The 26162-nt window shown below is 51.1% G+C and overlaps 1 protein-coding gene across 1 annotated transcript; it reads left to right on the top strand.

Annotated features, from left to right (window-relative positions):
- The first annotated feature begins 221 nt into the window (after positions 1 to 221).
- Positions 222 to 24224, top strand: LFNG (LFNG O-fucosylpeptide 3-beta-N-acetylglucosaminyltransferase). The gene is made up of 8 exons (XM_069647609.1): positions 222 to 716; positions 15945 to 15993; positions 16977 to 17076; positions 19400 to 19553; positions 19988 to 20073; positions 20407 to 20572; positions 21382 to 21467; positions 22142 to 24224. Exons 1-8 carry the CDS (start codon positions 399 to 401, stop codon positions 22206 to 22208), a joined length of 1026 nt encoding a protein of 341 aa, XP_069503710.1. The 5' UTR covers positions 222 to 398; the 3' UTR covers positions 22209 to 24224.
- Positions 24225 to 26162: the final 1938 nt, after the last annotated feature.

Raw genomic sequence — 26162 nt, 5'->3', positions numbered from 1 at the left:
ACACATCCAACTCTTTGAGCAGCCCCTGAAAGGCGACAATGGCGATTGGGGTCCGCCCACTTTATGCAGAAGGACAGCGCAGAGTGGGCGGTTTTTGCTAACTCTCCCCGCCCACTCTTTGCAGATGCCGGTGTAATTGGCAGAGTTTGAGGTCGGCCCCGCCCACAGTAGGCGTGGTTAGCAGGAGGGGAGGTTTTAAAATGCTCCGTTCAGGCAGTGGCACTTTGTAGTACTGTGGACAGTGTGCAGCGAACAGTAATTCATAAGCCGAGTAGGTGCCAGAGCAGGTGTCGGGAACTACTTTGGTGCCAGCTGCGCCCTCGGCCAGGCACCAGCACCCCCGCGTCGCCAGCCAGGGAACCCCTTCCAGCCAGAAGCCGGACTCTAACCCAGGAGGGATGGCCTCGTGCGGTCGCGGGCTAGTAGTCGCCCTCCTGGGCTCGCTCTTGCTGTGCGCGCTGCTGGTGCTGCTGCTGGAGCAGAGGCGGCGCGGCCCCGCGCCCCCGGAGGCCGCCCCGCAGACCTTCTCCGCCTACATTAACACCCTCCGGAGGGTCCGGCGCCAGGTGGAGCCGGCCGCCCCCGAGAGCCCCCGACCCGCCCTGGAGGAGATCCAGCCGCAGGACGTCTTCATCGCCGTCAAGACCACCAGCAAGTTCCACCGCTCCCGGCTGGACCTGCTCATGGACACCTGGGTGTCCCGCAACAAGGAGCAGGTGAGGGGGCAACGGGAAGGGAGGCGGTGCAACCCGCAGGGGGAAACGGGGGCGTCTGTGGTGGTACAGGGTTGTGCGGCAGGTGTAATGGGGGCAGGTGTGTTGTAGCAGAGCAGGTGAAGTTTGGGGGGGGGGGGGCGCAGATGCTGGACAAACAGGCGAGCCCAGGGACAGGTGTGACGGCGCGTTTGCGTAATTCTTCGCAGCGTACCGGCAAATAAATGCGAATTATGTTTGGCCGTTCACCCCGCACCCAGAAACAGGAGGGAGCCGTCAGCTTTGCCAGTTTGAACCAGTGCCTGGCCTTTTTATTGGAGGCATCCTTTGCGTCTCTTAGTGTTGCTGGCATAACGGGGGATGTACAGCTGGCTGCGGGCACCTTCGCCCCCGCCATCACAAGTGAGTTGTCCAGTCATAGCCAGTCGTGTTTCTCGTGTGTGCCTGATCGGTGTTAGCAACACTTGCTTATGAAGTCGCGCGTTATTGGGTGTGACGGTGGTTAGTCTTGCTGTGTTTGGGGGGGAGCAGTGCCCCATTTGAGCAAGCAGCGGGAGCACTAGAACGCGAAGCACGGCAGCGGGGACCGTGTTTTTCTTTCCCTCCCTCACTCTCTCTCCTCGGCCGCGAGACAGACCTCAGTTCGCCCCCGGGGACCGGCTGCGACTCCTCATTTCCTTCCCGTGTGTTTTTCTTTTTGAATCCATTCAAAAGCTGTGCTCTTGAAATCCAATCTTTTCCGCGCTCAGCCCCTGCCTGTGGCTAGGGTTTTCTTGCACATCAAAGTGCAGCCACCGCCGAGACTGGCAGTGCTGTCGCGGCCGAGGCGGCGGCGGTGGGAAGTCGAAGTGGCCTGTCGCTTTGCGCCAAGGCTCTGTTGCCCATCTGGGGGTGGGGTGGACCTCAGCCCCCCCCCCCCCGGGTAACAGCAGCTCGGTGCGGTGGCAGTTTTAGCTTCCTTGCTGCATCGCTTGGGTTGCCGGGGCCTTGGCAGACCCTCTGGATTGGCTGCCCACTGGGCCGAAGTGACCACTGATTCTGCCGAGGCGGGCACATAGTGCCAAGCAGTGAGTTATTGGTGAATGGCGTAAGTTCATTGTGACAATTGGGCAACAACAAAAAATGCATATACTAAAGCAGTGGAAGGAGGCGTGGATCACATCAGAGGCTGTTCTGGTACCAGTGCCCACTCTTTTGGTGCCTAGCACCCCTGCACATTGACCCACCCTCCCCCGTTCTTTGGGCTGTCTCAAGATGTGAGGCTTTCGGCAACTGCAGGAGGTTGACCTTTGCTATCCCGTTACGCGCTCACCTCAGTCAGTGATCTATTAAGTTAATCTCAAACTGCATTTCCCGGTGTATTCCTGCCTCGTCCTTTCGCACGTGGCTGGTCCAGCGCAGGCGGCATTGAGAAGTGAGGGACTTCTTGGGTAATTCTGTTTAAAGGCCCTGGTGTCTTGCAGAGTGAAACGGGGCCTGTCTGTTTCGCCAGCCTGGGATCGGGCGGGCTGCTGGCCCTCGAAACGGGTAACCCCCCGCTGCATTGTCGAGGCCCGGTGCTCGGCACACAGACGCCTGTTTATTCACACCCCTTTTTCTCTGGGGTTTGTGGGTGAAGCGCGGCATGAAATGAGATTTGTGTCGCTACGCTGAGCCTGTCAGCTGAACAAGGCAGGGGTCCGGGCCCTCTTTGCTTAACTGATGGCTCTGCGCACAGAGGGGGAGGGGACGCCTCCTCCTGGCTGTCACTGGTCTCGCAACACAGTGTGGGGGGGCGAGGCTTGATGTAGCCCCCTTTCACGTTCTTTGTTCTGTATTACCAGAGAAAAGGAGACCTTTACTCTGCGCCTCCTGGAAGTAGTTGCCCATAAGGGTGGCATTGACTAAGACTAAAATAACGGTTTATGATCCTAGAGTTTCCCTGGAAACTAAAGTGTTGGTTTGATGATGTGACATGCCAAACGTGACCAGCGGCGTGTCCTGGTGATCTACCCCTGCACGAGTCTGGTGACTTGACGTGTTCCACAATCCCATTGTGGCGAAGAGTCGGCGCCCAAGCTTTGCTGCCAATGTACTCCAGCGTTTCCGGTAGCAGCTGCTTGCAAGTGTGAGCTGGACCTCCTAAGCGAGCCTAACTGGCTCTCCTCAGGCCTTCAGCCACTTGGACCCGGCACTCTTGCACCGTAGTGGCCTCCTGCAAACCATGACACGTTTGCGTGTTGACCAGGCCACCAGCGTAACTTCTGTGCCGCTTGAGAATGCCACACTCGCCGTGTGGTACTGCGTGGGAGATAATGGGTCAGTGTATGGCTCCATTTCTTTCAGACCCGGGCGGGGGCAGCCCTGGGGAGGCCCCGGTGCCTTCTCCTGGGTGCTTTCTCCTGCTCTTCCCAGAGGCCGGCGCTCTGCTCTCACGCTGTCCCCCTGTGCAGACTAACAAAGCCCCCTTTCTCCGAGCCCAGAGAAAGGCTTCGCGGCCACTTGTATGGGGGGGGGGCTTTCCATGGGAACGGCGGGCGCCCGGGTCGGGTTGCCTAGAGAACCGTGGCGTGGGCCAGGCCGGCCCTTGACAGCCTTTTCAGTGACACTGACGGGCCAGCGCTCGGTGGGGACGCGGAAGCTGTGGAACACCCCGCGGGCGATCCGTGGGAACCGACGCTTCCCGTGCTGACCACTCCGGCTGGGGCCCGGGACCCCCTCGAGCCCACAGGCGCGGGCCTGACAGCCTTTGTTCCTTTCTGAGCCGCTCGGCGCGGTTTGGCCTTTTAAGGCCCCATCAAAATGAACGGACGCCGAAATGTTTTACTCTGTATGGAATTGTGTGTAAAAAGCGTGGTTTGGGTTCTGGGAGCGTGTGCTCCCACGCTGCCACTGCTTCCCACCTTTCCGTGCTATAGGGTAGGGCTGGCACACTTTGTAAGGCAGCGTTGCTCCCCGCCCCCAACTTCCCCAAATAAGCCGCCGTCCTACAAGACAGATATTGTCCAGAGTTCACCACCTACAGGCAACTTAGTATTGCCAAGCACACCGCTATCATGACCCAGAGCGTTGTGGCACAGGAATTGGTCAGGCTTCAAACTCCAGCCAGTTTTTGAATGTCACTCCACGAGTCCAGTCATAGAAAAGACTGCAGGACTAATAAAAATCGAGTACCGCCCTGTCCCATAGCAGTCCATTCTGTGGCAACAGGCGGGTGCTGCCACTTGAGTCCACCAGTGGGTCCCTGCGTTATATCCATGGCCGATGACCCGAGGAAGCTGCGCTTTTCATTGCCATTTGCAATTGTGGGCCTCTTTTTCATTGCCCAAATATGGCTCAGTCCAACTAACCGACAAGCGTCATGGGTGCAAAGCTTCCACTTGGGACAGACCAGTCGAGTTGGCATTGGCCACCCTGGGAACTCCTCTACAGACTGCTGAACCACACTGGTGCATGCATTTGTGCAGTTCTGTAACCCTCACCCGCTTCCCAGTGTAGCGCTGCACGCTACACTGCAGACCGTTTCACACCAATGCTTCGAATCTTGCTGTAATGATTAAATGTCTAACTTGCTGCCAGAGTTTATTAGCTGCACCTTGAGTCCAGTTCCCTGCACAGCATACTGTGTCCACGCTCCACGGCAGCCCCACACCCTGCAGCAGCCCAATGTGATATGGCCAACCTAGGAACACGTCAGTCCTTTCTGAGGCCTACCACCACTCATCCATACAAGCTGCCAGTGGTGCTGCATGGTGGCTGCACAAGTCCTATGGTGTTTTGGGGACCAGGCCTTCATTCATAAAAGCCCTACTAGAATGTCCCGATCCAGTGGCAAGAGCAACGGCTTTTTTAAATCTTCGAATGAGCCACCGTAGCCCAAATCCATTTGCTGGGTATGGCAATAGCCCTGTGGGGCCATGGGCACCACATGCAAACACAAAGTACATTGCTATTCACAACTTGCCATGGCGACTTTTAATTTGGGATCCCAAAGACTACAACCCTCCTGCCCCATAAGAACATCCCATTTTCCATCAGGGTATTGTATGTCAGATTTGCCCTGACATGTCGCCTTCTATGGGCATCACTGATGGGCACTGTAAAGCTTGATGAAATTGAAGTGAGGGGTGCAATGGGACGAATTCGTACACCGCCAAGGAAATACTATGGGGTTGAAAAGGAGTGCGGGGGGAGGGGGGGCTGTCTGGGCATGTTGTCTTCCAGGAGTCTGCTCTCTTCCAGCTCTGGGCCGGGCGGGTGCACATTTTGTCCCTTTGCTCTTATTTTGTCAACACATCTTCCAAACGGAACGTTATGCTAAGGGACGCGCCAGGAGTGGCGTTTACTGTAAACAGTCCACCTTGCAGCCCGTCTCCCGCCCTGGCACCTCGCCGCGAAAACCAGCTCCGTAAATGTTGTTCGGGAGCGGTGGGGCCCCGCTGCTTGATTTACTGCCACCCGCGGGTAGGTGGCAGCAGCCGACAAAGGCCTCCGCTAGGGGGCGGGGCTGCGCACAATGGCCATTGTGCACCAGGGGCTGCCCTCTCCCGCGCGCCCGGCAGCCCCCGCTTCCTGGGGCCGCGGGCCCATTGTTCCTGCCGCAGCTAATTATATCTCCCTCATAACATGGCGGCCATGTGTCCCTTCGCTGGATGCTCCGGGGTAGGCCCCTCACTTCTCCACACCAGCCCCCGGTCAGTTTTCTATCCAGGTGGACATATTGTGGTCCAAGACGCGGGTCCCAGGACTGAAGCATCCGGGAGTCCAGGCCATCCCACTCCTATCCAAAGCCAGTGGAGCTAAACAGCTCGGCTATATGAACACCTGCCAGTTCTAGCGTCACGAAGCCCCTCATGCTACATATACAAAGGTGGGCCAATAAACAGTGTCCCTTTGGTACACTCTGCCCTCGCCAAGCCCCTTATTGGTTAATCTCCCAGACAGATTGCATTGCTAGAGGCAGCGTGAATTTGGTGTGGGTTCCTGGCAAACCGGGGTCCACCATGAAGCACCCTGCGTGCCCTGGCGCCTGCCCGTGGGTGCAACGGCTCGTGTGGCGTGCCATCTGTGGACCTGCTTCTGACGTGCCACTTTGTGTACAGTCAACAGACCTGGGCTGCCGTCCGTGGGTTGATACTGCAAACACAAGTGTGTTTTGGGTACAGCCCCGAGGATGGGACTGGACTAAACTGGCTGTGTGCACTTCTTGCCGTGTCCCAGGTAAAGGACGGGCACCTGTGCCTACCCGCATGATGCCCTTCGTCCCGTTGTGCCCCGGGCGTGTGCTGCAGAACCGGTTATGCGCGATCAGGTGCACGTGCTCATCAGCTGCTAGTCGAGTTTACAGAAGGCGCGTGGTTGTGTTAGTCGGGGTTACAAGAAACCTAAACTCCTACATGCTCGAGTATTCCTAAACGGCCTGCACTGTTAAACGAAAAGGCACGTCCGTATCCCACTTGGGTGTGCAGGTATTTTATATGGTGACTGGAAGAGCTAAATAGCGTCTGTTTGTTATTCCCTAACCGCGTGACCCTGTACCCATTGCTACGTTTCTCGTTTTGCAAACGCATTAAAGTATCCTGCACGCACTCAGTGGGTAGATGGCCGGTCTTCCGACTTCAGCCAATAACCCCCACACCCTCAACTCTCTGCTAGGCCGCCTTAGACCTCTCACACGTGCTGATGCTCACGTCCGGGTAATTGAACCGCCGGGGCAGCGTGGTTTGCAACGGAAAGTTACTCGCAGTTTTGCTTATCATGCGAATCGGCTAGGCTTGTGAGTGCCAACCCTGCTGCAACAGTGCCATCTAGGGGTCAGTGATGAGTAGGCCTTAACTTCGGGTAGCTGCAGTCTGAGTCTTGGCCATAGAGGTCGCTATTGTCTGTGCCACCGACGGAATTGTATAAGTGTTGCCTCAGAGGCACCTAACCCAGAGTAGCCATGGCAAGGGCCAATTTCATACAGGTGAGTAACGTTGCACGTCAAATCACAAACCCGTGCTCTCCAGGCGTCGTATAAAAGATGGTAGCCTCGTGTGCATGGTGCTAGTAGTGCACGTAAACGTGGCATGCACAGATCTACCAACCAGAGACCGTGCAACTAGGACCAACGTGCACACGTATGTAGGATTGCATTTCAACGCTATTTGTGTTTTTATGGGGGGTCGGGGGGCTCACTGGCGTGGGAAACTCTCTCGAGTCCGCATTTCCCACAGACTGCCCGAATTACTTGAAAGTGGACACGGTCAACTTTCAGTTTTTTGAGTTGGACAGTCTTCCCCTGACAGGCCAGACTGCGTGGCAACCCCCAGCAAGCCATGTGAGCTGTTACCAAGAGTTCGAGCTGCACCAGTCGCCTTTTGGGGGTGTGGCATGAGTTTCTCGGATTTGCTTGTTGGATACTGTGCCCCGTATAGAACATAGTAGCCAGCAGGGTAATCCCTGCCCCTCCACTTGACAGTTGCCTTTTCTTCCAAAGAGGGAAACGCATTGCAAACATGGCTTGATGTTTACATGCCCCCTTAGTTGCAAAGATGAGCCATTCCAGGCTGTAGCTGCTCGTCTGATCCAGTTTATTTGCATTCTGAGGCTAGTAGTCTGCATTTTTAATGAGAAAAGCAGAACTACAAGTCCCAGAATGCAAAGAACAAAACAGGACTGGACTGGATACAAGTGAGTGGGTGTGGGTTTGGGTTTCTAGTGTGCAAAGGATCTGAAGTGCTGCCATTTCAAGAAATTGCCTGGTGCCTCACATAAAAATGGCGCTTCAGCAAATTTGAGAGCTGAAGGCGCCACTTCCTCCTAAAACCGACCCGGTGCAGAGTCTGTCTGGGTCTGAGTCACTGCAGGGGTGGTCGGAAGTGGAGGCCTGCTAGGGTGCCCACAATATAGAGAAGTTCTAAAGCAGAACTCAAGCCCAGGCGGCTTGTGCCAAGCAGCTCAGTCGGAGCAGCCACTGTGTGCTCCTGGACTTCAGTCATTGTCCTGAACCCACTTCTCCATTGTTGCAGTATTTGGCATCCTGCGTTTCTTCGTGTCTTTACTCGTACAATGAGACTTCCTCTGCCGCCTGCCCAGAGTCGACAGCACACAATGTGAACGCTGTGCAGGAGGGGGGCAGCTGTCCTGGAGTTCAAGTTTCTCGTGTACAAAGCTCGGATGGCAATGCATGAAGGGTCGCCGAGGCTTAGAGGGAGCATAAGCAGCATGCTCGTCTTATGGCACAGCAACGTACTTCAATTGTGGGCATTGGCTGTGCTCTTTGCAGCAGAAAAGTCTGCTTTAGCTGGTGCTCTCAGGCGTCACCTCCCTCTGGCCTCTTGCAGTATCCAGTAACACTAATCAACTTGTTGCCTTAAAACTTGAACGCCAGTTTCGTATACATTAGCGCCTCACTGGCGGTCATAACTTATATAGTGTTGCAGTTCCCTGCTGCCTGAATGCCCCATGATCGGCAGGTATTAAGCCTCTCCTGCATTTCTATCTCCATTACAATTTAAGCACCTGCAGGTTTTTCGAAGCTATAGCAAAGGTGGTTCCCCAAATATGCTAAAATGAACCCTTGCGTCCTGACATCTTTAGCCGGCCCTGTCAGCATGCTTGTGTTTGCTGCTTTATTGGAACCAAAGCGGGTCAATGAGTTATGTACAGCTGGTACTATTGACCAGTGGGCTTCAATATTGTCCACCTGTGATTTTAAAATGCACTATTAGTAAGATAATTTGACCTAGAGCATCCCTCCCCCTGGCACCCCCAAGTAATACTCCAAATACATAAAAATGCTATAAGATTACAGTAAAAACTTGAGAAACGAATTCAGCATTTTGGAACAATACTTGGTTACAACACCCTTAAACTTAATGGATGCTTATTGAAGTATGATTTTTCTAAGATGCTTTGTCCCCGCGGTCATAATTGCAATTCTGTGGTTATTGGCCAATCCTATTGGTGCCCAACAGTTTTTTCCCCAGCGTGACCCTGGTAGTTGGAGATGTCTTGCACCTAGCGAATGGAATTGAACGGGGATATGCTGGACTAGAGATTCAAAACCATCTCCCTCTCACTTCTACAATCTCCACTTCACTAGTCTCCCAGTGAGCAGGGCCCCCACGGTGGCCTGTGCGGCCCAACACGCAGCAGTCCTTTTATGGAAGTGCGCTTTCCAAACCAAGTTTAGTTGAACCGGCCCCAGACAGCGGTTTGAGGCACGACTTGTGGATTTGCCAAGATCGTTTCAGCCATTTTTTTTCTTCCAGCTTTGTGCCTTTATTTGCTTATGTCATCTGCGGGACATGGCTTCACATCCTGGCAGCTCAACTCAGCCCTCTAGTCTTCCAGGGCCTGCGAGTTACTGCAACTGTAAAATGAGTAATGATTCTCGCACTCCAAATATTGCATTTCTACTTGGTGTAACCTTGTCAAGACATCTCATTGGTCGGTGATCTGGGAGAAAGAAGCAGCATTCAATTGCTTCACGATTCCACACTGACCCCAGCCGCCCTCGAGGCCTGACACCTGTCTTAATGATTGCAGCTTAGACAAGCCACACACAATGCCATCCCTTCTGGTTTCCCTTCTGCCTCCACACCAGCAGGAGACTGCATGGCCCATGCTGGGACATTCAGGGTCCCTACTGGACATGGATGGAAACCGCTCCTGCATCCACCCTTTAACCTGAGGGTATAACATTTTCCAGAAGCACACACTGTAGGAAGTGCTTAGTTTACCAAGATCTGCTCTATGCCTCGGATCTTCTGACGTGTGGTTATGCCACACTGAATGTCCTAACATCCACGCAGGAGCTTTCTGACTCTTACTGCAGAGCTTCTTAACAAGCTCTCAAGCAATGCTGTCACGTTTTTCTGAAGTACTTAATTGCCTTGTCAGTGGTAGGTTGCAACACCATTCAGAATCTGTGACCGTCCTACAATCTTTGGCTATAGTTAGAAGGTTGAGTTTTCTTACGGTAACCAAGCAGGGTTCGAAGATTTGGTGAGCAGGAGCTAAAACCAGCTCCCGGTGGTCAGTGATCACCCAGAAGGCAGGCGCTGCCACTGGAGAACCAGGAGCAGATACACGGCACCCTGCAAATCCAACTTGCACATGAGATGCTTGCTTTTAACTTTTTGCCCATTATGTGTAACCCTGAATAATTAAATGTCCGAATTCTTTAATGACATTCCCAAACTCTGTCCATGTCATATATGCATGGTTTAAGGGACCAGTTGGCCAAAAGTAGCTCCTGGTATGTTGGCTATAAACAAACCAGGATCTCCTGGAACGGAAGCAGGAGCTAAATGGCCAATGGAACATGAGGTGCACCTCATGTTCATCCCCCACAGCAAAAAAGTGCTACACTGGGAAGGTCCCTGCTGCCTTATTAAAGCCATGCTCAACATGGCTTCTGGTTTGTGGCACACGGATGTTTAGTACTACCTACAGCTCCCATTATCAGTCACCAGTGTTGGCTAGGGCTGCTGGCATTTGAAGTCCACAAATAAGAAATGGCCAGTGAATGCTTCTAGCTACAGTGGACTGTAGAGACCCCTTGCATCAATTGGCACATTTAGCGACCCACATCTGCTTTCAACACTAGCAGACAGAACTGGCTTTTAGAAGGCCTCTGCGGTGTCACAGCAGTGATTTTGGGTTCCCAGAAGCACACTGGGGGGGGGGGCGAGGGGGGCTTAAGATGAATTGGCGCTTGAGTTGGACATGTAAGCATATGGTTTTGCTTACATGTAATTGTGCATGGAAAAAGCTGGTCCTCCTCCCCCGATACCTGCCCCCATCCTCCCCACAGGCACATGCAGAGTCTGGCTGCCGGCCTAGTGAGGCATAGAGACCCCGCGTGGAAGAATTGCAGACACATAAACATTTCGTGGTGGAGGGGCTGAGCCTTTCATTGTGAAGCCTGAATAGAATTTCCTGCCCCTGGTTCCTGCGGGAAGGGCGTGCAGAGGGGGCTTGCATAGCTCGGACAGACCATGCGAGGTGACCGTGTGCAGTCTGGGCCCTTCCTGCCCTGCAAGGAGACAGGCGGGCAGGCTGCTGCTATCCGGTGCCTCCTTCCAAGGGGCGAGGCAGGTCCTTCCTGGCCAGCACTTCGCCAGCCCAGAGGCCTATCCTATTGTCTCTCGACTACGTGGGGCAGGATCGGACAGCCTGCACCAGTCGAGTTCACTGCGGAACTATAATAAACAAAGGCCACTTCAATCTATATTTAGCACTTGGATTAGAAGACTTCTATTTTCGGAGGCAGGGGCCACGAAACAGATGCTCATCTGATCCAATGCGCCTTTGCCTGCCGGAAGTTCGTTACCACTACGGTTGGTTATAGCCTCGCGTAAGCAGCGTACAATGCACGTGGGAGGGAGGGGGCCGGGGGAGAAGCAACGTGGACACTTGTTTACAAAACATTCAGGGCCTGATTCATGGAAGTGTTTTATAATGGCGCAATCCCATAGGAAAAAAGTTCCATGAATCGGTCCCTTAATGTTGCTGTATTTAGCGGGTCTCACATTTCCAAGCGAGATGCAGATCGGAAGAGATTTGCCCAAGATCATACGTTGCGTTGGAGTGGAAGTCAAAGATTCAAATGTCAGTATTTCCCATTAGGCATAGCTCTCCACTCGCACCGCATGCTGGTGTCATCAGTATTCACCCGCCAAGCTCCTCACACGCCCAGAAGGAATTGTGCCGTTTTCACCCGCTGGTGGCGGGATTACAAGATTTGAGTTATGCATTAGACCAGTCGTGTTACAATATAAAAGAAATTACATCTAAAGGGGTCTCAGCAACATTTGTACTCAAGGGGTCTCCGCATAAACCACTGCATTAGGCAATCGTCCATCCACTTTTCTTCCTGCACTTATCAGACCTACCATGTCTGCTGCCTTAAACCTAGCACTTTCAAATTGCTGGCTGCATTACCACTGTTTGTTGCCTTTATTAATTATCTGTTTCTCCTCTGCTATGCACTTTTCCCCTCTCCCCCCCACCCCCTCCCCATGCACTTGCGCATTCTCAATGTCACTGGGCCTAGTAAGATCGCCGTTTGTTCTCCCTTGTTCCCCTCCCTTGCCTTGTCGCGCTCTGAAACACTTGTGTACAAGTGCGATAGAAATAAAATATCAATCATTCCTCCATCCCTTAGAGGTCCAGTGGTGGAGTTATGCCACCGCCCACTCAGGGCTCGTAGTGGGTTAAGAGGTGGAGGGGGGTGGGTGCGGGGGTCTCCTTCTGAATGTCCATTGTACCCATCTTGAACCAATCGGCAGACCAAGTAGGGGTATTCTCTATAGGCAAGGCTTGTCTGGGTCCGCTTGGCACTCGCCTTCAAGTGCCATTCTGTAAAGATTCGCAGTGACTTAAGATTTGTCGTCCTTTCGTTCTCCGTTCCAGTTCGCAGCCTGTAGGTGGTAACCTGGTAACTTCCTCCCACCATTGTTTGGGTTGCTGGCTCGAAATGCTGTTTTGGCATCACTTAATTTCGGGAAAGAATCCAGACCGTCCACGTTGAATTTAAAAAGGCCTCTCCGCTGACATCGGAATTCTAGTGTTCGTGGCCCTTTCTAATTCGGAAGAAAAAGTAAAGCCTTTTTAGATATCTCGAGCTTGGGTACCCGTGCCCCCTCTCCCCCACTCTTCTTCTGCCTGTATCTGTTAGCCAGGCCAGCTGTATGCTAATGAGAGCAAACGCACTCCAGCTTAATGCGCCGGCTCGGAGTAAAGTCGACCAAAAGAATGTCACCTTTTGTTAAACTCCAGTTTCACTGCCACCCTTTACCCCTCCCACCTCCAAGGAAAATAAGCATTACAAAAAGCCCTCGTAGGCACAGAATAAAGGCTTCGGACAGGCTTCCAGCGTGACTGTAATTCATCTTCAAGGAATGGTCGCCCCCTGTCTTCCCTCTGTGGATTTAAAAAAAATATGTTGCGCCTACCTGGAGCAGCTGCCTTGGTCCTTTGTCCTGCTTTATTTGCCACCCGCTGACGGTGGTTATTCTTTGTCCCCTTTCAATTTCTTTTGTATATCCCTCCTCCCCCTCCCCCTCTTCCTCTACCCCCAAACACACACAAAGGAGAACAAGCAGACATAACCACAAAGACAGCCGGCATCTGCTAGGCATTAGCGGAGTAAACAGAAGGGCGCTGTGGCTGGCAGGTGGGCCAGGTACCGAGCTCCTGAGCAGGGAGGGGAGGGCCTGTCCTGTCCCAGGCACTGGGATACACCATGAAAGATTCCCGCGCTGGGTGCATGGGGCTACACCAAGACGCGTGGGTGGTACCTTTGGCACTGGGTAAAGAGTGGCAGAGCTAGGCTCTGCGCTAGCTTTGGTACTGGGTGAAGGGCTGGGCGGCCCTGTATACGTCATTGGGCGGGTGCAGTCTTTTCGATTGGGGGTGGAGGGATTATTGGGCTCGGCTGTAGCCCTGGGGGTAGCAAGGCTCTGCTCGAGGGCCTCCACGTTGGCGGCTGGTGAGTTGAATGTGCACTGCTATAGGCCTGGCAGGCAGTGGTGGACCGGCCTATAGGAAATTCAGCAAAGTCCCTGCTGGGCCTCTGCACCAGTGATCTCTTGGGTGGGGATGACGTAAAGAATTCGCGACAAAGCTTCGAGTATATGTTCATATTGGTCACTTAGAAAAACATCGCCAGGCCCACTTTGACCTCCACCCGCCCGCCACCAATGCAGGACTTGAGCAGGGCCTGGCCCCCTCTTCTGCATTTGCCCAGTCCTGCTCACTACCGGAAAGGGCACTCTTCCCGAGCACGGTGGGGGGTGCGCAGGTTGTACTGCGGCTGGGAAGCCGAGGCGGCCGTAGACTGCGTACCGCCCGGGCCTAACTCGTTGCCGCACCTGCGATTTGGTTTGGTTCCTGGCCGGCGTTGGCTTTGATGGCTGTGTGCGTGTGCTGCTCGGCTCCGCCCCCTTCATTCATTACCCGGCAGGTGCGCGGGAGCTGCGCGCTGGCCGCCCGGGCAGGTTGTCTGAGGTAGGTCCCGTGCCAGCGATAAGCGGCAGCTGCGTCCTGACCTTCAGTTAAGTAAACAAGCTCGCTGATAGGCGACGGCCCGCCAGGCGTGTGGGGGCCCATGGCGCGCGCTGCCTGTGCGGAGGCCCGCCAGGCGTGTGGGGGCCCATGGCGCGCGCTGCCTCATGTGGAGGCCCGCCAGGCGTGTGGGGGCCCATGGCGCGCGCTGCCTGTGTGGGGGCCCATGGCGTGCACTGCCTGTGTGGAGGCCCGCCAGGCGTGGGGTCCTTGGCGCGCACTGCCTGTGTGGAATTAAAGGCCAGGCACTTGAGCACGGCCTTTAATGTGCAATAACACGGCGCCGAGCGACATAAACGCGGTCTTGTCGGCAGTGAATCCAGCCCTTGTTCCCCTCGCTCATCCGATATGCTCCAGCCGGACGCGGTGCGCACTTATCGCTGCGGTAGTTAATGGAGTGGCTCGCTGCGGTGTTGGCGGGCTGCGCCAGGAGTTTTAACGGGCCTGTCTGCTGACATGCCCCCCTCCTAACAAACTGTTTCCATTCAGCAACGAGGGGCACCGATTTGAAAGCGAGGATCCTGGACCAGCCGAGAGTTGGTGGGTGGTACTGCTAGAACAGGACACCTTAAGCTCTTTAACATGGAGAACTGGCTTTACACACGCGATGGGATCGGTCAGCGGGCTTCATGTGTAGTCTACGTGCTGCGTGGATGGCGCTGGCCTCCAGGAAGTGTAACCTGTGTCAAGAAACTTCAAACCAGGAGTAACATTAGCATTTATTTACAAATAAACTAAACAGATTAAAAGCTGGGCAGTGACTTCCGGGTTGCGCATATCTAGTTACTTTTGATTTTTCTTCTAGTTGAAACTAACTTACCCCCCTTAACGACCACTATCACTCACCCATGTTTTCATTTCCGTACATGGTGAGCCAAATCTGCGTTTTGCCTTGTTGACGTTTCCTCACTGTACCATTTTCCCCGCTCTCCTAGGCACTGTTACCTTTTCACACCAAAAAAGTTTGTAATATACGCTTTTTTTATAACCAGAATTGTTCTTTTATAACGTGCTTGATACCGGAGACCAATATGAAGCTAGTTAAGCTGAGGGGGCACGAAGAGGGTTTCTTGCTGAAACATGTCCAGGGTCAGTAGGGTGAAGGAGTCCTAGATGAGAGTGCTGGTTTCTCTTGGGCAGTTTAGCGGGCACGTGGACTGGCAGGACCTGCTCATAAAATGCAGCTACAGCATGTCATGCATGGAGACTCGCAACTTGACAATAAAAACCTCCATTCCCGTACACTCGCTGCTTTGCTGATGGCCCCTGCACATGGAGCATTGCCTGTTAGAGGGCAACCTTGGCATTACTCTTGGCGCCTGACCATGATGCCCTGAGCAGATGCTAACGTGCTGATGCTTAACGGGCTCCATAAAGCGGAGCCTTCAGATGTGGGGTTATGGTCCTACTTGTGCTGCCACTCAATACCCACATGTATGCTTCTGAATTTGTCCACCTGGGCAGCAGGCAGTCTGCAGCCTGGCATGGGTCCCCCCACCCTCCCCTGCCCGAGTAGGAGCAGGGAAACTGACACCACACATTGTTTGACCCTGTGTGATGTGCACTGGTACCACACCCCCTGCGATGTTTTAAATGTGAAATTTAATAGTAGTAATGTTCTTGTGGTAACCTGTAGGAAACCATCAAAACCACAACCCGCTTTTTTCAACTTGAGGTCTGATTCAGCAAAGCGTTTTATTATGGGGCAATCCCATAGGAAAACGCTCTGTGATTAAGGCCCCGCCAAGTATTGTGCCACAGAATGTCTGGGTATTGTTACTAGGGCACCAAGCACCCCAACCTCAGCTCATGTAGGTGCTACGCTGGGGAGATGGGTCGTGATGGTAAAGTCTCTGGGCCTTGGGGAAGGGACCGCTCGCCAGTGTGACCTGCGGCGGGCCTGGGCGTCTGCATGCATGTGGGTTTCACAGGGGGTGAAGGCATGCCCAACCCCCCAACCCCCTGTATCACTTCATATGAAGTGACCCTTAGCTTTCAAATGTCGGGACAACTATCGCCAGCCCCCCCTCCAATTTGTGGGTTTTTTTTTATACATAAAAGAGCATGCTTCTGGGGAAGAAATGTCAATACTGTGAACAGCGAATGCTGGGCGGGGGGGGGTCCTCTGGGGTTGAGTGTTGGGCTGGGAGAGTGTTTAGAGAGCACCCATTCTAAAGCGCTCTTCTTTCTTTCCAGACGTTCATCTTCACAGATGGCGACGACGAGGAGCTGAAAAAGCAGACCGGTGAGTGAGTCCTGCATGCTTATGCAGGAATTTTAAGATTGCTCGAAATGGTTTATACTGGTAAACGTTGATTTCCTCCGCCCCCGTCACCCCCCTAGTCTGAGGGGGAAGCCTACTTTGTACTTAAATATTAAAATAACCAGTTTCAGTATTTCCAGTGAGTTGGCATTTTCGGATCGTTCCAAAAACAGCAGCAGGGTGGTGGGGCAGTGTGGCGAGTAGCTGTCTACCTCTAGGCAACTACTCAACTCGGGGATCCCTGTCTCCTTCCCCATACTGAAGTGGGGTAAAAGGGAGGGGGGGTCATTGTCACTGTTTGTTCAGCAGCCCCGCCCCTTGGGTCCCGTCTGCTATTCTCTGCTTGTAAATGATTCCCATTCAGGCCCTGAAACGCCCCGCCCCCACTTTCAGACAGTGCGGCCAAGGAGCAGGTGGCTGACGCCGGGAGAGTCCACCGTGAATGGAGGCGCGCAGGGTTCTGCCAGACCCCCCCCCTCCCTCGACCCCCTTCTCGAATGCATGGAGGCTGCCTAGTAATTATCCCTTCCTGATGGTTCCCGCCCCTCCCTGGCAGCGGAGGTGCTGCCGTGCTTCCCCCAATACACCTGTGTGGTAACCCGATTCCCGAATTAACTGCATTCTTCTGACTTGGCAGCCGGGGCTGCACCGAAGAAAGCATTTATTACCAAAACCTTGGGAGCAGCAGCCAGAGAACAGATATACATGTTTCAGATTTTCTGAGCCAGTTGTAGTAAGGTTCTCCATGTCTTTTCCTAAATCCAGCCGTTTATTTAATACGAGTTGGGTACGTTGCTAAAATGTTGTCCAGCAAATGCTTGGCACGCTGCGATGCACAGAATGCGTCCTTGCCTCTTAAACACAATGCCGTGTATATTTAACGGACTATAACCATAAATATTACTTTATGGCTAAAACTACTCTCCATGCGTATTGTCTAATGTCACTATTGTTTTTGTCTGCAGCAAACGTCATCAACACAAACTGTTCGTCTGCGCACAGCCGCCAGGCCCTGTCCTGCAAGATGGCCGTTGAGTACGACAAGTTTATTGAGTCCAACATGAAGTAAGGCTCCTCTTCATTGCCAAAACAGCTGTGCGTGCGCTTCTGGTTCAGGGCTCATTTCAGTGTTCGAGCTACCTAGATAATTGGCAACACTCTTGGATACAGAAACATGATGCTCGCTAACCTCATTTTTCATTTTGGATACCGTAGGAGCTGTTTTTAAAAGACTGTGGGAATAATTACACTACCGCATTTAACCAAATTGTGTTCCTGGACACATTTCCAATTTTCAAAATTGGATGTAGGTTATCCCCAGCAGTCCATGAATTCCCCACCCTGTAAAATTCACCATTTGTCCTAAATGCCAGTGCTTAGAAACCGATCTGCCAGTATTTAGCCTATACAAAACTTTACGTTTCAAGCAGGAGGGATCTAAGCCACTATTCCATGCATTGCTTTTCTCACATCAAAGCAATCGGCACTTTGAACGTTCCAAGACCCCCTCCTGCGTTGGAGCAAAAGACAGTTCCTTGATAGTAGGGGAAAACGTTTTCAGTGTACTTAAACATCGAGTTTTCTCAGTTACTTGGTTAGCTGTGTCCTTTGGGAGTCATAAAATAATTGGGACACATTTCCAAGAGCAATCCAACACCATGTCTCCTACTTGGCGGCGTGACTGCATTATACATCACTCTAATGGCTTCCTTAAGAAATTCTTATGGCGGCAGCCCAGTTTTGGACTACCAAGCCGTGCTCTGCAGGCGTGGGTGGCGTTTCTCTGATGGAAACGACATCCACAGCTGTCTGGCAGGCTGCTCGGAAACCCTGTGGAGCCGCCAACTCCCCGGGGTCCTGAGGGCTGCAGAACTCGAACCTCATCTGCAGGGTTGAGGCTTCTATTAACACTGCGCCTGACTTGATTATCTTATACTTCTGGTGTGACAAAACACTGTTACGGGAGGATAGCTCAGGGGCAACGCGTTCGCCTTGGAAGCAAGATGACGCAGAGCAACAGGTTCAATCACCGGGTCTGTGCTTAGAAACCTCTGGGTATTAAGCGCGTTATAAATAACCAACCACAACCTGGTGCAGGACCCCTGCCTTTGACTGGGTCCTCAATTACCTGCCTAGTCTCCACCAGTTATAAAGCGAACCTACCGGCCTACTCTGTGAATAGGGGCATGGGGGCGTGAAGGGGGAGGGTGTAGAAATAAAAATGATTTCTATTTCTGAAAAATAATTTTCTGGCATGGTATTCGAAGGCTGTGGGTGAAATGCTAAAGCAGAGCACTCCTACACCAAGGAAAGGGAACCACCGTATTGGACCATGCATGACCACACCAATATGGCATTTATAACACTATACACAAGTGTTTGAAGGCGCGACGAGGCAAGGGAGGGGAAACGGAGGGGAAGACACACCAATCCCACTAGGCCAGGTGACATTGAGATTGTGCAAGTGCAGGGGGGGGCAGTGCAGTACATAGGATAACAATACAAATAAAGACAAATAAAAAATAAAGACAATAAGTGCGGCTAGCTGGTGCCACGGGTAAGTGCAGACATTGGGAGTCCAGTGCAAGTAGGAGCTGTAGAGATAGTCCCTGAGTGCATGGTTTGCCTCTTATTGCCTCTTTCCCATGGATCTTATTGCATGTCATTGCCTTGATTCCCATCAGTCTCCATATCCTGCACCCATGCCTCAGCGCCAATTTTGAAGCCAGGGTCTTATACCAGGCTAGATGAACCTACCCCTGTGGGCTGTTTGTAGCTGGATGTATTCTCTATTTGTGCCTCCCTCTTTTTAGACTTTCTTGATCCATGAACCTCTAACATGCAAACTGCCTTTGTTCTGAGGATCACGGCTAACGTGTTCCTCCGCGTATTAGTGTTGCCTAGCCGGTCCATCCATGTCAATGGCCTGCCCCTTGAGCTCCACGACTGTCCATTGGCTTCTGTGGGGCTGCTAACAGTAACACATGCCTGAAAAACCACACCTTGCACAATTGCTTCCTGCATCTTGGTGAACCTATGTGGTATAAACTGATGTGCTGCACATTATCAAGCACAAAGCAACCTATCCCAAAGACCTAGCACTCTGTGGTCCTTCTGTTATGCCGTTCCTTATTCGGCTTGTCACCAGTGGGCCTCTATCTTAGTGAGCTTCTTGCTATCCACTTGTACCTTGCAGAGGATAGTGATGCACTGCAAATGAGCTTCCAAAATGTGGAGCATGAATGTTTTGACTTTGAAATTAATGCAATTGTAGAATGGAACAAAGTCCACCAGTTTAGTCCTGATGTTGTAGGGGGTCTCCTTAGCTTCTCATCCATGTGGATCCTCACTGTTTGCTAATCAGGTTTGCTTTGCCTCTGTTTTTTAGGTGGTTTTGCCACGTTGACGATGACAACTATGTGAATATCCAGACCCTGGTGAAACTGCTGTCTCGGTACTCTCACACCAACGATGTTTACATTGGCAAACCGAGCCTCGACCGACCCATCCAGGCCACTGAGCGAATCAGTGAAAATAAAATGGTAAGCTTCCCTGCTCTGCATGAAAGACCTGACTTTTCAGCATTTAGGCAAAGTAGTTGTCCTTTAAAGGGTATGCGACAATCCATTCTGTACACGATCAAGCATTCACCACGTAGAGTTTTTGACACCCACACGTTGAAGAATTTCGAAGACTGTTTGTATATAAAGTGGTCTGGGGATTTCAGCGTATAGTGGAAATGCATTAACATTATTTGTACAAGTCTGTTATTTCAGTGGAACACTTAGTAGTTCCACTCTCTCCATTTACAATCTCAGTTGGTCACAAATACTCAGATTTCCTCCTGGTTTTTGGGGTAAATCGGTAATTGGATGGGCAAATCGGGTCAACGAAGAGCACGTGTAGTCTACTGAACTGGAGCAGTTGTATATTTGGTTCGATTTCATGGCCTCTAATTTTTTGTTTTGGTTTCCAGAGGCCGGTTAATTTCTGGTTTGCTACGGGTGGAGCCGGCTTTTGCATCAGTCGAGGGTTGGCGCTGAAGATGAGCCCATGGGCCAGGTAAGACCAGTCTCGCATTAACCTGATCTCTGTGAAAAAGCTGCTTGTTCCCAGGAGATGCAGTGAGACATAAAACTATAATCTAATGCAGTTTACGCAATTAGCGACTCCACACGAGTTGCACTGCTGTTTCTTGGCAGTGTGGAGTTTCGCCTTTGCCTTGATGCAATCCTTTCTTCTCCAATCTGGAAATTGCTCAACAGTGTAGACTCCAATTTGACTTTGGTTGCTTCTGCTCACTAGCTGCACCCCACGTTTACCCATAGGATAATAACGTTCCTGTGAAAGGCCGGTTTGAGAATTGCTTAAATGAAGAGTAACTTTCCTTTGCAGCGGAGGTCACTTCATGAGCACAGCTGAGAAAATCCGCCTGCCTGATGACTGCACCATTGGTTATATCATCGAATCCATCCTCGGTGTTGCGCTGATCCGTAGCAACCTCTTCCACTCTCACCTGGAGAACCTCCATCAAGTGCCCGCGTCAGAAATCCATAAGCAGGTATGCTCATAAGTACATGGTGGTGATTCTACGGCCCGTGCCACGGGTCGCAATACAGGAGGCAGTGGGTATTGGTACTGGAGGGGGAGAGGAGAGGAGAGGCTCAGGCATGTTGCAGAGATTCTTTGGCCTTGTAGTGAGGTGTGGAGGGGACTTGTAGGTGTTGCCAAGACTGACCAATCCATGTAGGGGTTGGCTCCTGGGGAAGGGGCATTACTCACCCTATCAGTCAATACCAAATAGTCCTGGGCACAATAAAATGCCAAGCTAAGGGCAGAGATCTGCACCGCTTGCCTTGCCTCTGCCTATCAGGACTAATTCCTTTACAAGTAGTTGGGTGACTCTTGGCTTCAATACAAGTATATCAGGTTTTGGACCCGATAAAAATGTCTTCCTTTCAGACTTATTTTTGGCTTGCCCACAAAATTGAGTTGCCCTGCAGACGCTGACCAACCTTTCAGGTGGCTTTGGCTTGATTTGTTCTTTGCATTCCTTCAACATTTCAGAGCAAGTCATAAGAGCAACACACAACTTGATTTATGGCTTCCATGAAGGAAACTAATATTGGGTGAAGTGATGTCGCCATGGCTTCTTCCGTATGCCAGTAGATGGGCTTGTTGAATGTCCAGTCATGTAGACCTCTACAACCTGGTATAGGTTTAACCTACTGTTGTGGATTCCCATTTTAATGTGGTTTGGCGTTCAAAGGTGTGGTGCAAATGTGGCGCAAACCTGATCTCTCGCAGTTGGTGTTGTGCAAGCTTGGACAAGGGCTTTGTGCTAAGCTGTCTACCTTTGTCTCCCTGCAGGTCACCTTGAGCTATGGAATGTTTGAAAACAAGAGGAATGCCATCAACATGAAAGGAGCGTTTTCAATTCAAGAAGATCCCTCCAGGTGAGCGTTGGGTCCTATGTGACCTCCCCGATCACTATTGCAAAATGCTTCTAGTGCGTAATGCCAGGGTTTAGTTGGTAGAGTACAATCCCCACAAAATTTGCTGAGATGAAAATGTAGTGGCTAGGGCAGGCTCATAAATGTCGTTTGAGGTCGAAATTCAGGTAATACTGAAGTCGACCATCACTCTTAGAATATGGGTTCTCGGCCTCTAGAGCCCAGACTTGCAGGAAAATCTTTAGCGCAGCTAGATGTGGGTATTTAACTGAAACTACACACTTTCAATAGTGGATTGCTAAAAACCTGCAAATTACATCCGAGATGCATCATGTGTGACCACCTACAAGTATCCCCTTGTTTGAAAATTGTGGGTGTGCACTACTCTTACAAAAGCCCAAAACCGAACCTTGCAGGAAAGTGAATGTCATCGAAAATGGGGAATAGGAGGTGGGGCTGTATTTCCTCGTGTCTAATTGAACAGGTTTTTATAGACCTTTCCACTGCAACAGTGAGGTTTTCTCTTGTAGGAGATGGTTTTCGTTAGTCACTTGCGCTAACCTGCAAAAAAGTGACCCTTGTCAGCAATTCTTGTGTTGCATTGAGTGCTGCACAGTTCAGTGCATCAGCTTTCCATCTGTGCCAGCATCTAAACGTGTCCTTTCCTCTTATTTCAGGTTCCGCTCCATCCATTGCTTGCTGCACCCGGACACTCCGTGGTGCCCTACAAACATTGTTTACTAGAAGACAAGTGTCCTCTTCAACCTCGTCCCAAGTTTCCCTGGTATCCAAAGGGCTTATGGGACCTGTATGTGTTCTCGTCCGTGCTGTGAAGCTATTGCTTGAATAGCTGTGCTAATGCACAGTGCTCTGTATAATAGGCTGCTGTGCGGCCTTCGCTGACTCTATGGCAGGATTTACCTGCCGCCGCCGCTTCCGGGAACCGGAAAGTGACCGTCATTCGGAAGGACTTTGGAGGAGCGATTGCAATTACCGCCACATTTAGCACTTTGGGCTTACCCGGCCTGTGTATCCAGCATGGTGGCCTTTGGAGCTTCGCCGCTTTGCAATGTCTGCAGTTCTCATAGAATTTGCACATTGACTGGTTCTCTGCTCTCTTGCCAGCCCCTTGTGGGCCATGTATATACATCATTTTCTTCTTTGGTATGTTATCGTCCCGTCCTGCGCCATTTCCATCGAGTTAATGTGGCCTTGCAAGATAGGCCGAGGGACGTCACCGGCCTTGCATCCTTTATTTAGGCTCCGGATTAGTTATCAAATGAAGGAATGTGCCTGGGAGGTGCTTTGCTCTTTCTCCCGGACCATATTGTACATATTTTGGGGGTACTGGCTCTGGGTAGTTTCTGGACACTCTCCACCCCTGTACCGCACTTTGTCCTAGCTGCAGTGGGGTGGAGAGATGTGTCCGCAAAGCACTTTGATTTTGGATTTGAAAAAAGTAATGTTTCAAGCCGGACTCTTGGAAATGCACCGTCACTGCCGCACCGATGGGGGGGGTAATGCCAAAAAGGGGGTAATGTGGGGAGGTGGGTGGTCGGAGGTTAGAATAGATTGACCTATTTGGACTATGTTCAAATGGTTTTTCCTCTTGCTTACTGAAGTATTTTCAGTAGAACTATGCAGTATTTATTGTAAATGACCTGATGCATTCCAAGGGTTTTATGCATGTGCATCAGTGCCCACCTTCATTCCAGGGCAATTATGCATGTGCATAAGTGCCCACCTCCGGTGCAGCTGCTCTGCCCAGCTATGTTGTCCTTTCATTTGGGGGTTCGGGGTGTCCATTATTGGGATCAGAAATGTTTGCCCACATTGAACCTGTTGTGGTTTTTAGGTGCATTTTCTGACCTGACACTGAACAAGACGGATCTTTTTTGGACAATCTTGACCGGTTTGAAGTTGTGAAAGTACTTCCGGTATCACTGCCCTCATTGTGGCAGTGCCCATTCAATCTGGGGATTCTGGTTACAAGCCTAACCCCATAAACTGGCTCTCATTTCTGGCTGGACCTCCAGCCGCTGACGGTCCATAGTGGCAAGTCTTGCAGGCCACCAGAAGGGGTGAACACCATCCACCACAGACCGACTTGCTGGACAATGTCGCGTTAAAACGCACATGGGTTATTCTCCGCCTGCCTAATACTGGCCTAGCTGGCTACCTCTGCACTATGGACCTCAGCCTTGAATTGTTGTGGTGCCCCCCTTTACAGGTCTGAAACATGACCCCTGGTTCCTATTGTGCTCGTCCAGGAGTGCATCGGATTGCAGTCGCCCCTTTCCCTCAAGGGTTGTCCTTTCACAACTTCACACTGGCATGCGTGTCGGGGTACAAAAAGCCTGTTTTGGGGTTTCATTTCTTTCATACCTGGAGCAGAGCTAATGGCAGGTTGAAACGGTGCATCTCCAGAGTCTTGAGTGAAACGGACTGGCCCACAATGGGTTTGACTGTATATATTGTATGGGACAGTATTTTTTTACTGTAACTGTTTTGAATTTTCTGTGGATCAGAAAAATGCTTCTGATAATCTGTAATGAAATTATTAATGTATGTAACAATTACTTGCATTGATTTTATATTTTCCAGTATCTGGAACTTCGTCATTTTTGTAATTGTTTTAAAAAATAGATTTAAACAAATTAAAATAACCAGCTCTCAGGGAATTAAACCTGATTGGTACCATGGCGATACTGTGGTAAATATCTTTCTTTGCTTTCAATAAAGCAGCTTATTTGCTAATAATGGTCTATCAAATTGGTCTTCTGTTCTGTGAAAGTGATGAGCGACTCTTGTGGTTGAATGAGTTCTGGAAAAGTGACGTCTTGACCTGCTGGCAATTTGTAAATTGACTGGTGTCCTCAGCAGGTGCTGAATGCCAGGGAGTGCTGTCCCGCATCTCGAGCATGTTCCCCTCCCATAGGTTTGTTGCTCTGCTTGATCTGCACCAATCACCACTACAGTAGTTTCAAAGCTCCAAATACTTGTACGAGGTGTTTTGTGCCCCCATCTGGGGGTCACCAGATCTTAATCTGCTGGGAATATTGGCACGTGCAAGGGCGAGGAAGGGGCAGAGCCAAATGCTTGTATTCACATTGGTGTAGTCCCATTAAATTAAAACTCGTGTTTAGGAGTGTGATATCAATGAAACATTAATTCAATTACATGTAGACTATCACCTAGAGAGGCAAGTGCTTACCTAACGCACTGGGATGCCAATGTCATTTTTGCAGTATTATGTAGGCTTAAAATACCAGTAGTCCCTGTTCTCACCATGCAATTTCACAAATAATTCCTCAGGTGGCCAAATCCAAGAATGGGCATGAGGTGGCTGGTGGTGATAAAAGGCAAGGGAGTGTAAGACTGCTTGGGACCTAAATGTCTGGCTGTGAAAGTAGATGCTTACAGCCAGTCAGGCCACCCCATTGAGTGGGGAGGGAATATTTCAGGCCATAAGCCAGCAATGTAAGCACCAATGTACATAAAGAGCCATACTGAGTGGCCACAAACGGCCAGTTCAATGGTCTGGTTAGGAGGTTGACCCTCCTACTACTTCAGGTTAGGGTGGTTTCAGTAGGCTTCCTGCTGAGGTTGCAGCCCTGGTAGTCCTTACCCTATGCCAGCAAACCTTTAGGGATTTCTGGGTGGTTACGGAGACTGGGCCTCTTGGAATACTTGCATGTAAACCACCCCCTTTAAAATCCCTTGGGCTTCAGCTGCCTAGTTAAGGGGCGCTACAGTGTCCAGGGCAGTCTTCAGGCCCAGAATGAAGGGAATGGGCCCGCAACACAAGAACTTGCTCCCAAAATGGAGCTGGGTGCAAGCAAAATGGCAATCTAGGGAGCTTCCACACTTGGAAAGCCTTTAAAAACAGGCAGGTTTGCAATATAGGCGTCCAGAACGCAGGTAAGGTTAATGCAAACCGACACCAAGACCTATGCCCTTTGCCAGCAGAAGGATAAAGAGGGCTTTGGGCAGTCGATGACCTAGTAATTCCTTTACAAAACGCTTTCATAAGTCACATGGAAACTCATTTTCACCAGCATCACCACTAAACATTTTCTGGCACCAAAGAGAATCATATTTAGTACATGCAGTGAAACATGGCAGCAATTTTCCTTTGTGGTGCCAGGGAAGAATAGTCTTCTGTGTATGGTGGAGGTGAGGAGGTAGAAAATATATCATTTCAAAAGGAAACTGTTTCCAAACCATCAGTAGGCAAAGATTTGTCCATTACAAAAACAATATAAGCGTCAGCTTTTTCCCTAGAGTGGATCTGCGTAGGATCAGTTGTATGGTGTAAGATTGACACACTGTGGTCTCTCGGTCTGAACAGAACAGTTAGCAAGGTGACTCCATAGTAAAAACACACTGCTCATGCGCACTGTCACGTGCTTTGTGAGCTGGGGATCAAATTTGTTATGAGTTCACATAAGGCAGTTGCACTATTCCTGGGGAGAATGACCACATAGGTTTACCATCACCACGCACCAAACATTTTCCAGGCCATCGTAGATCCCTACATTTCTAGTGTCCTTGCTCGGGTTTCCGAAAGCAGCCCCCCCTCTAGAGTTGGAAACGTGAATGTCCATACATGTACTTGTTCTGCCCGTCTGTCATATATCTCTACCCAAGTAGTCGCAGGGGATTAATTGTTTGGGAAAGCCTTTGATCATCCATTTG

The sequence above is a fragment of the Ambystoma mexicanum genome, chromosome 2q (assembly GCF_040938575.1).
Source record: "Ambystoma mexicanum isolate Mex_15411 chromosome 2q, UKY_AmexF1_1, whole genome shotgun sequence".
Taxonomy (NCBI): domain Eukaryota; kingdom Metazoa; phylum Chordata; class Amphibia; order Caudata; family Ambystomatidae; genus Ambystoma; species Ambystoma mexicanum.
This window is presented reverse-complemented; position numbering and strand designations above follow the sequence as displayed.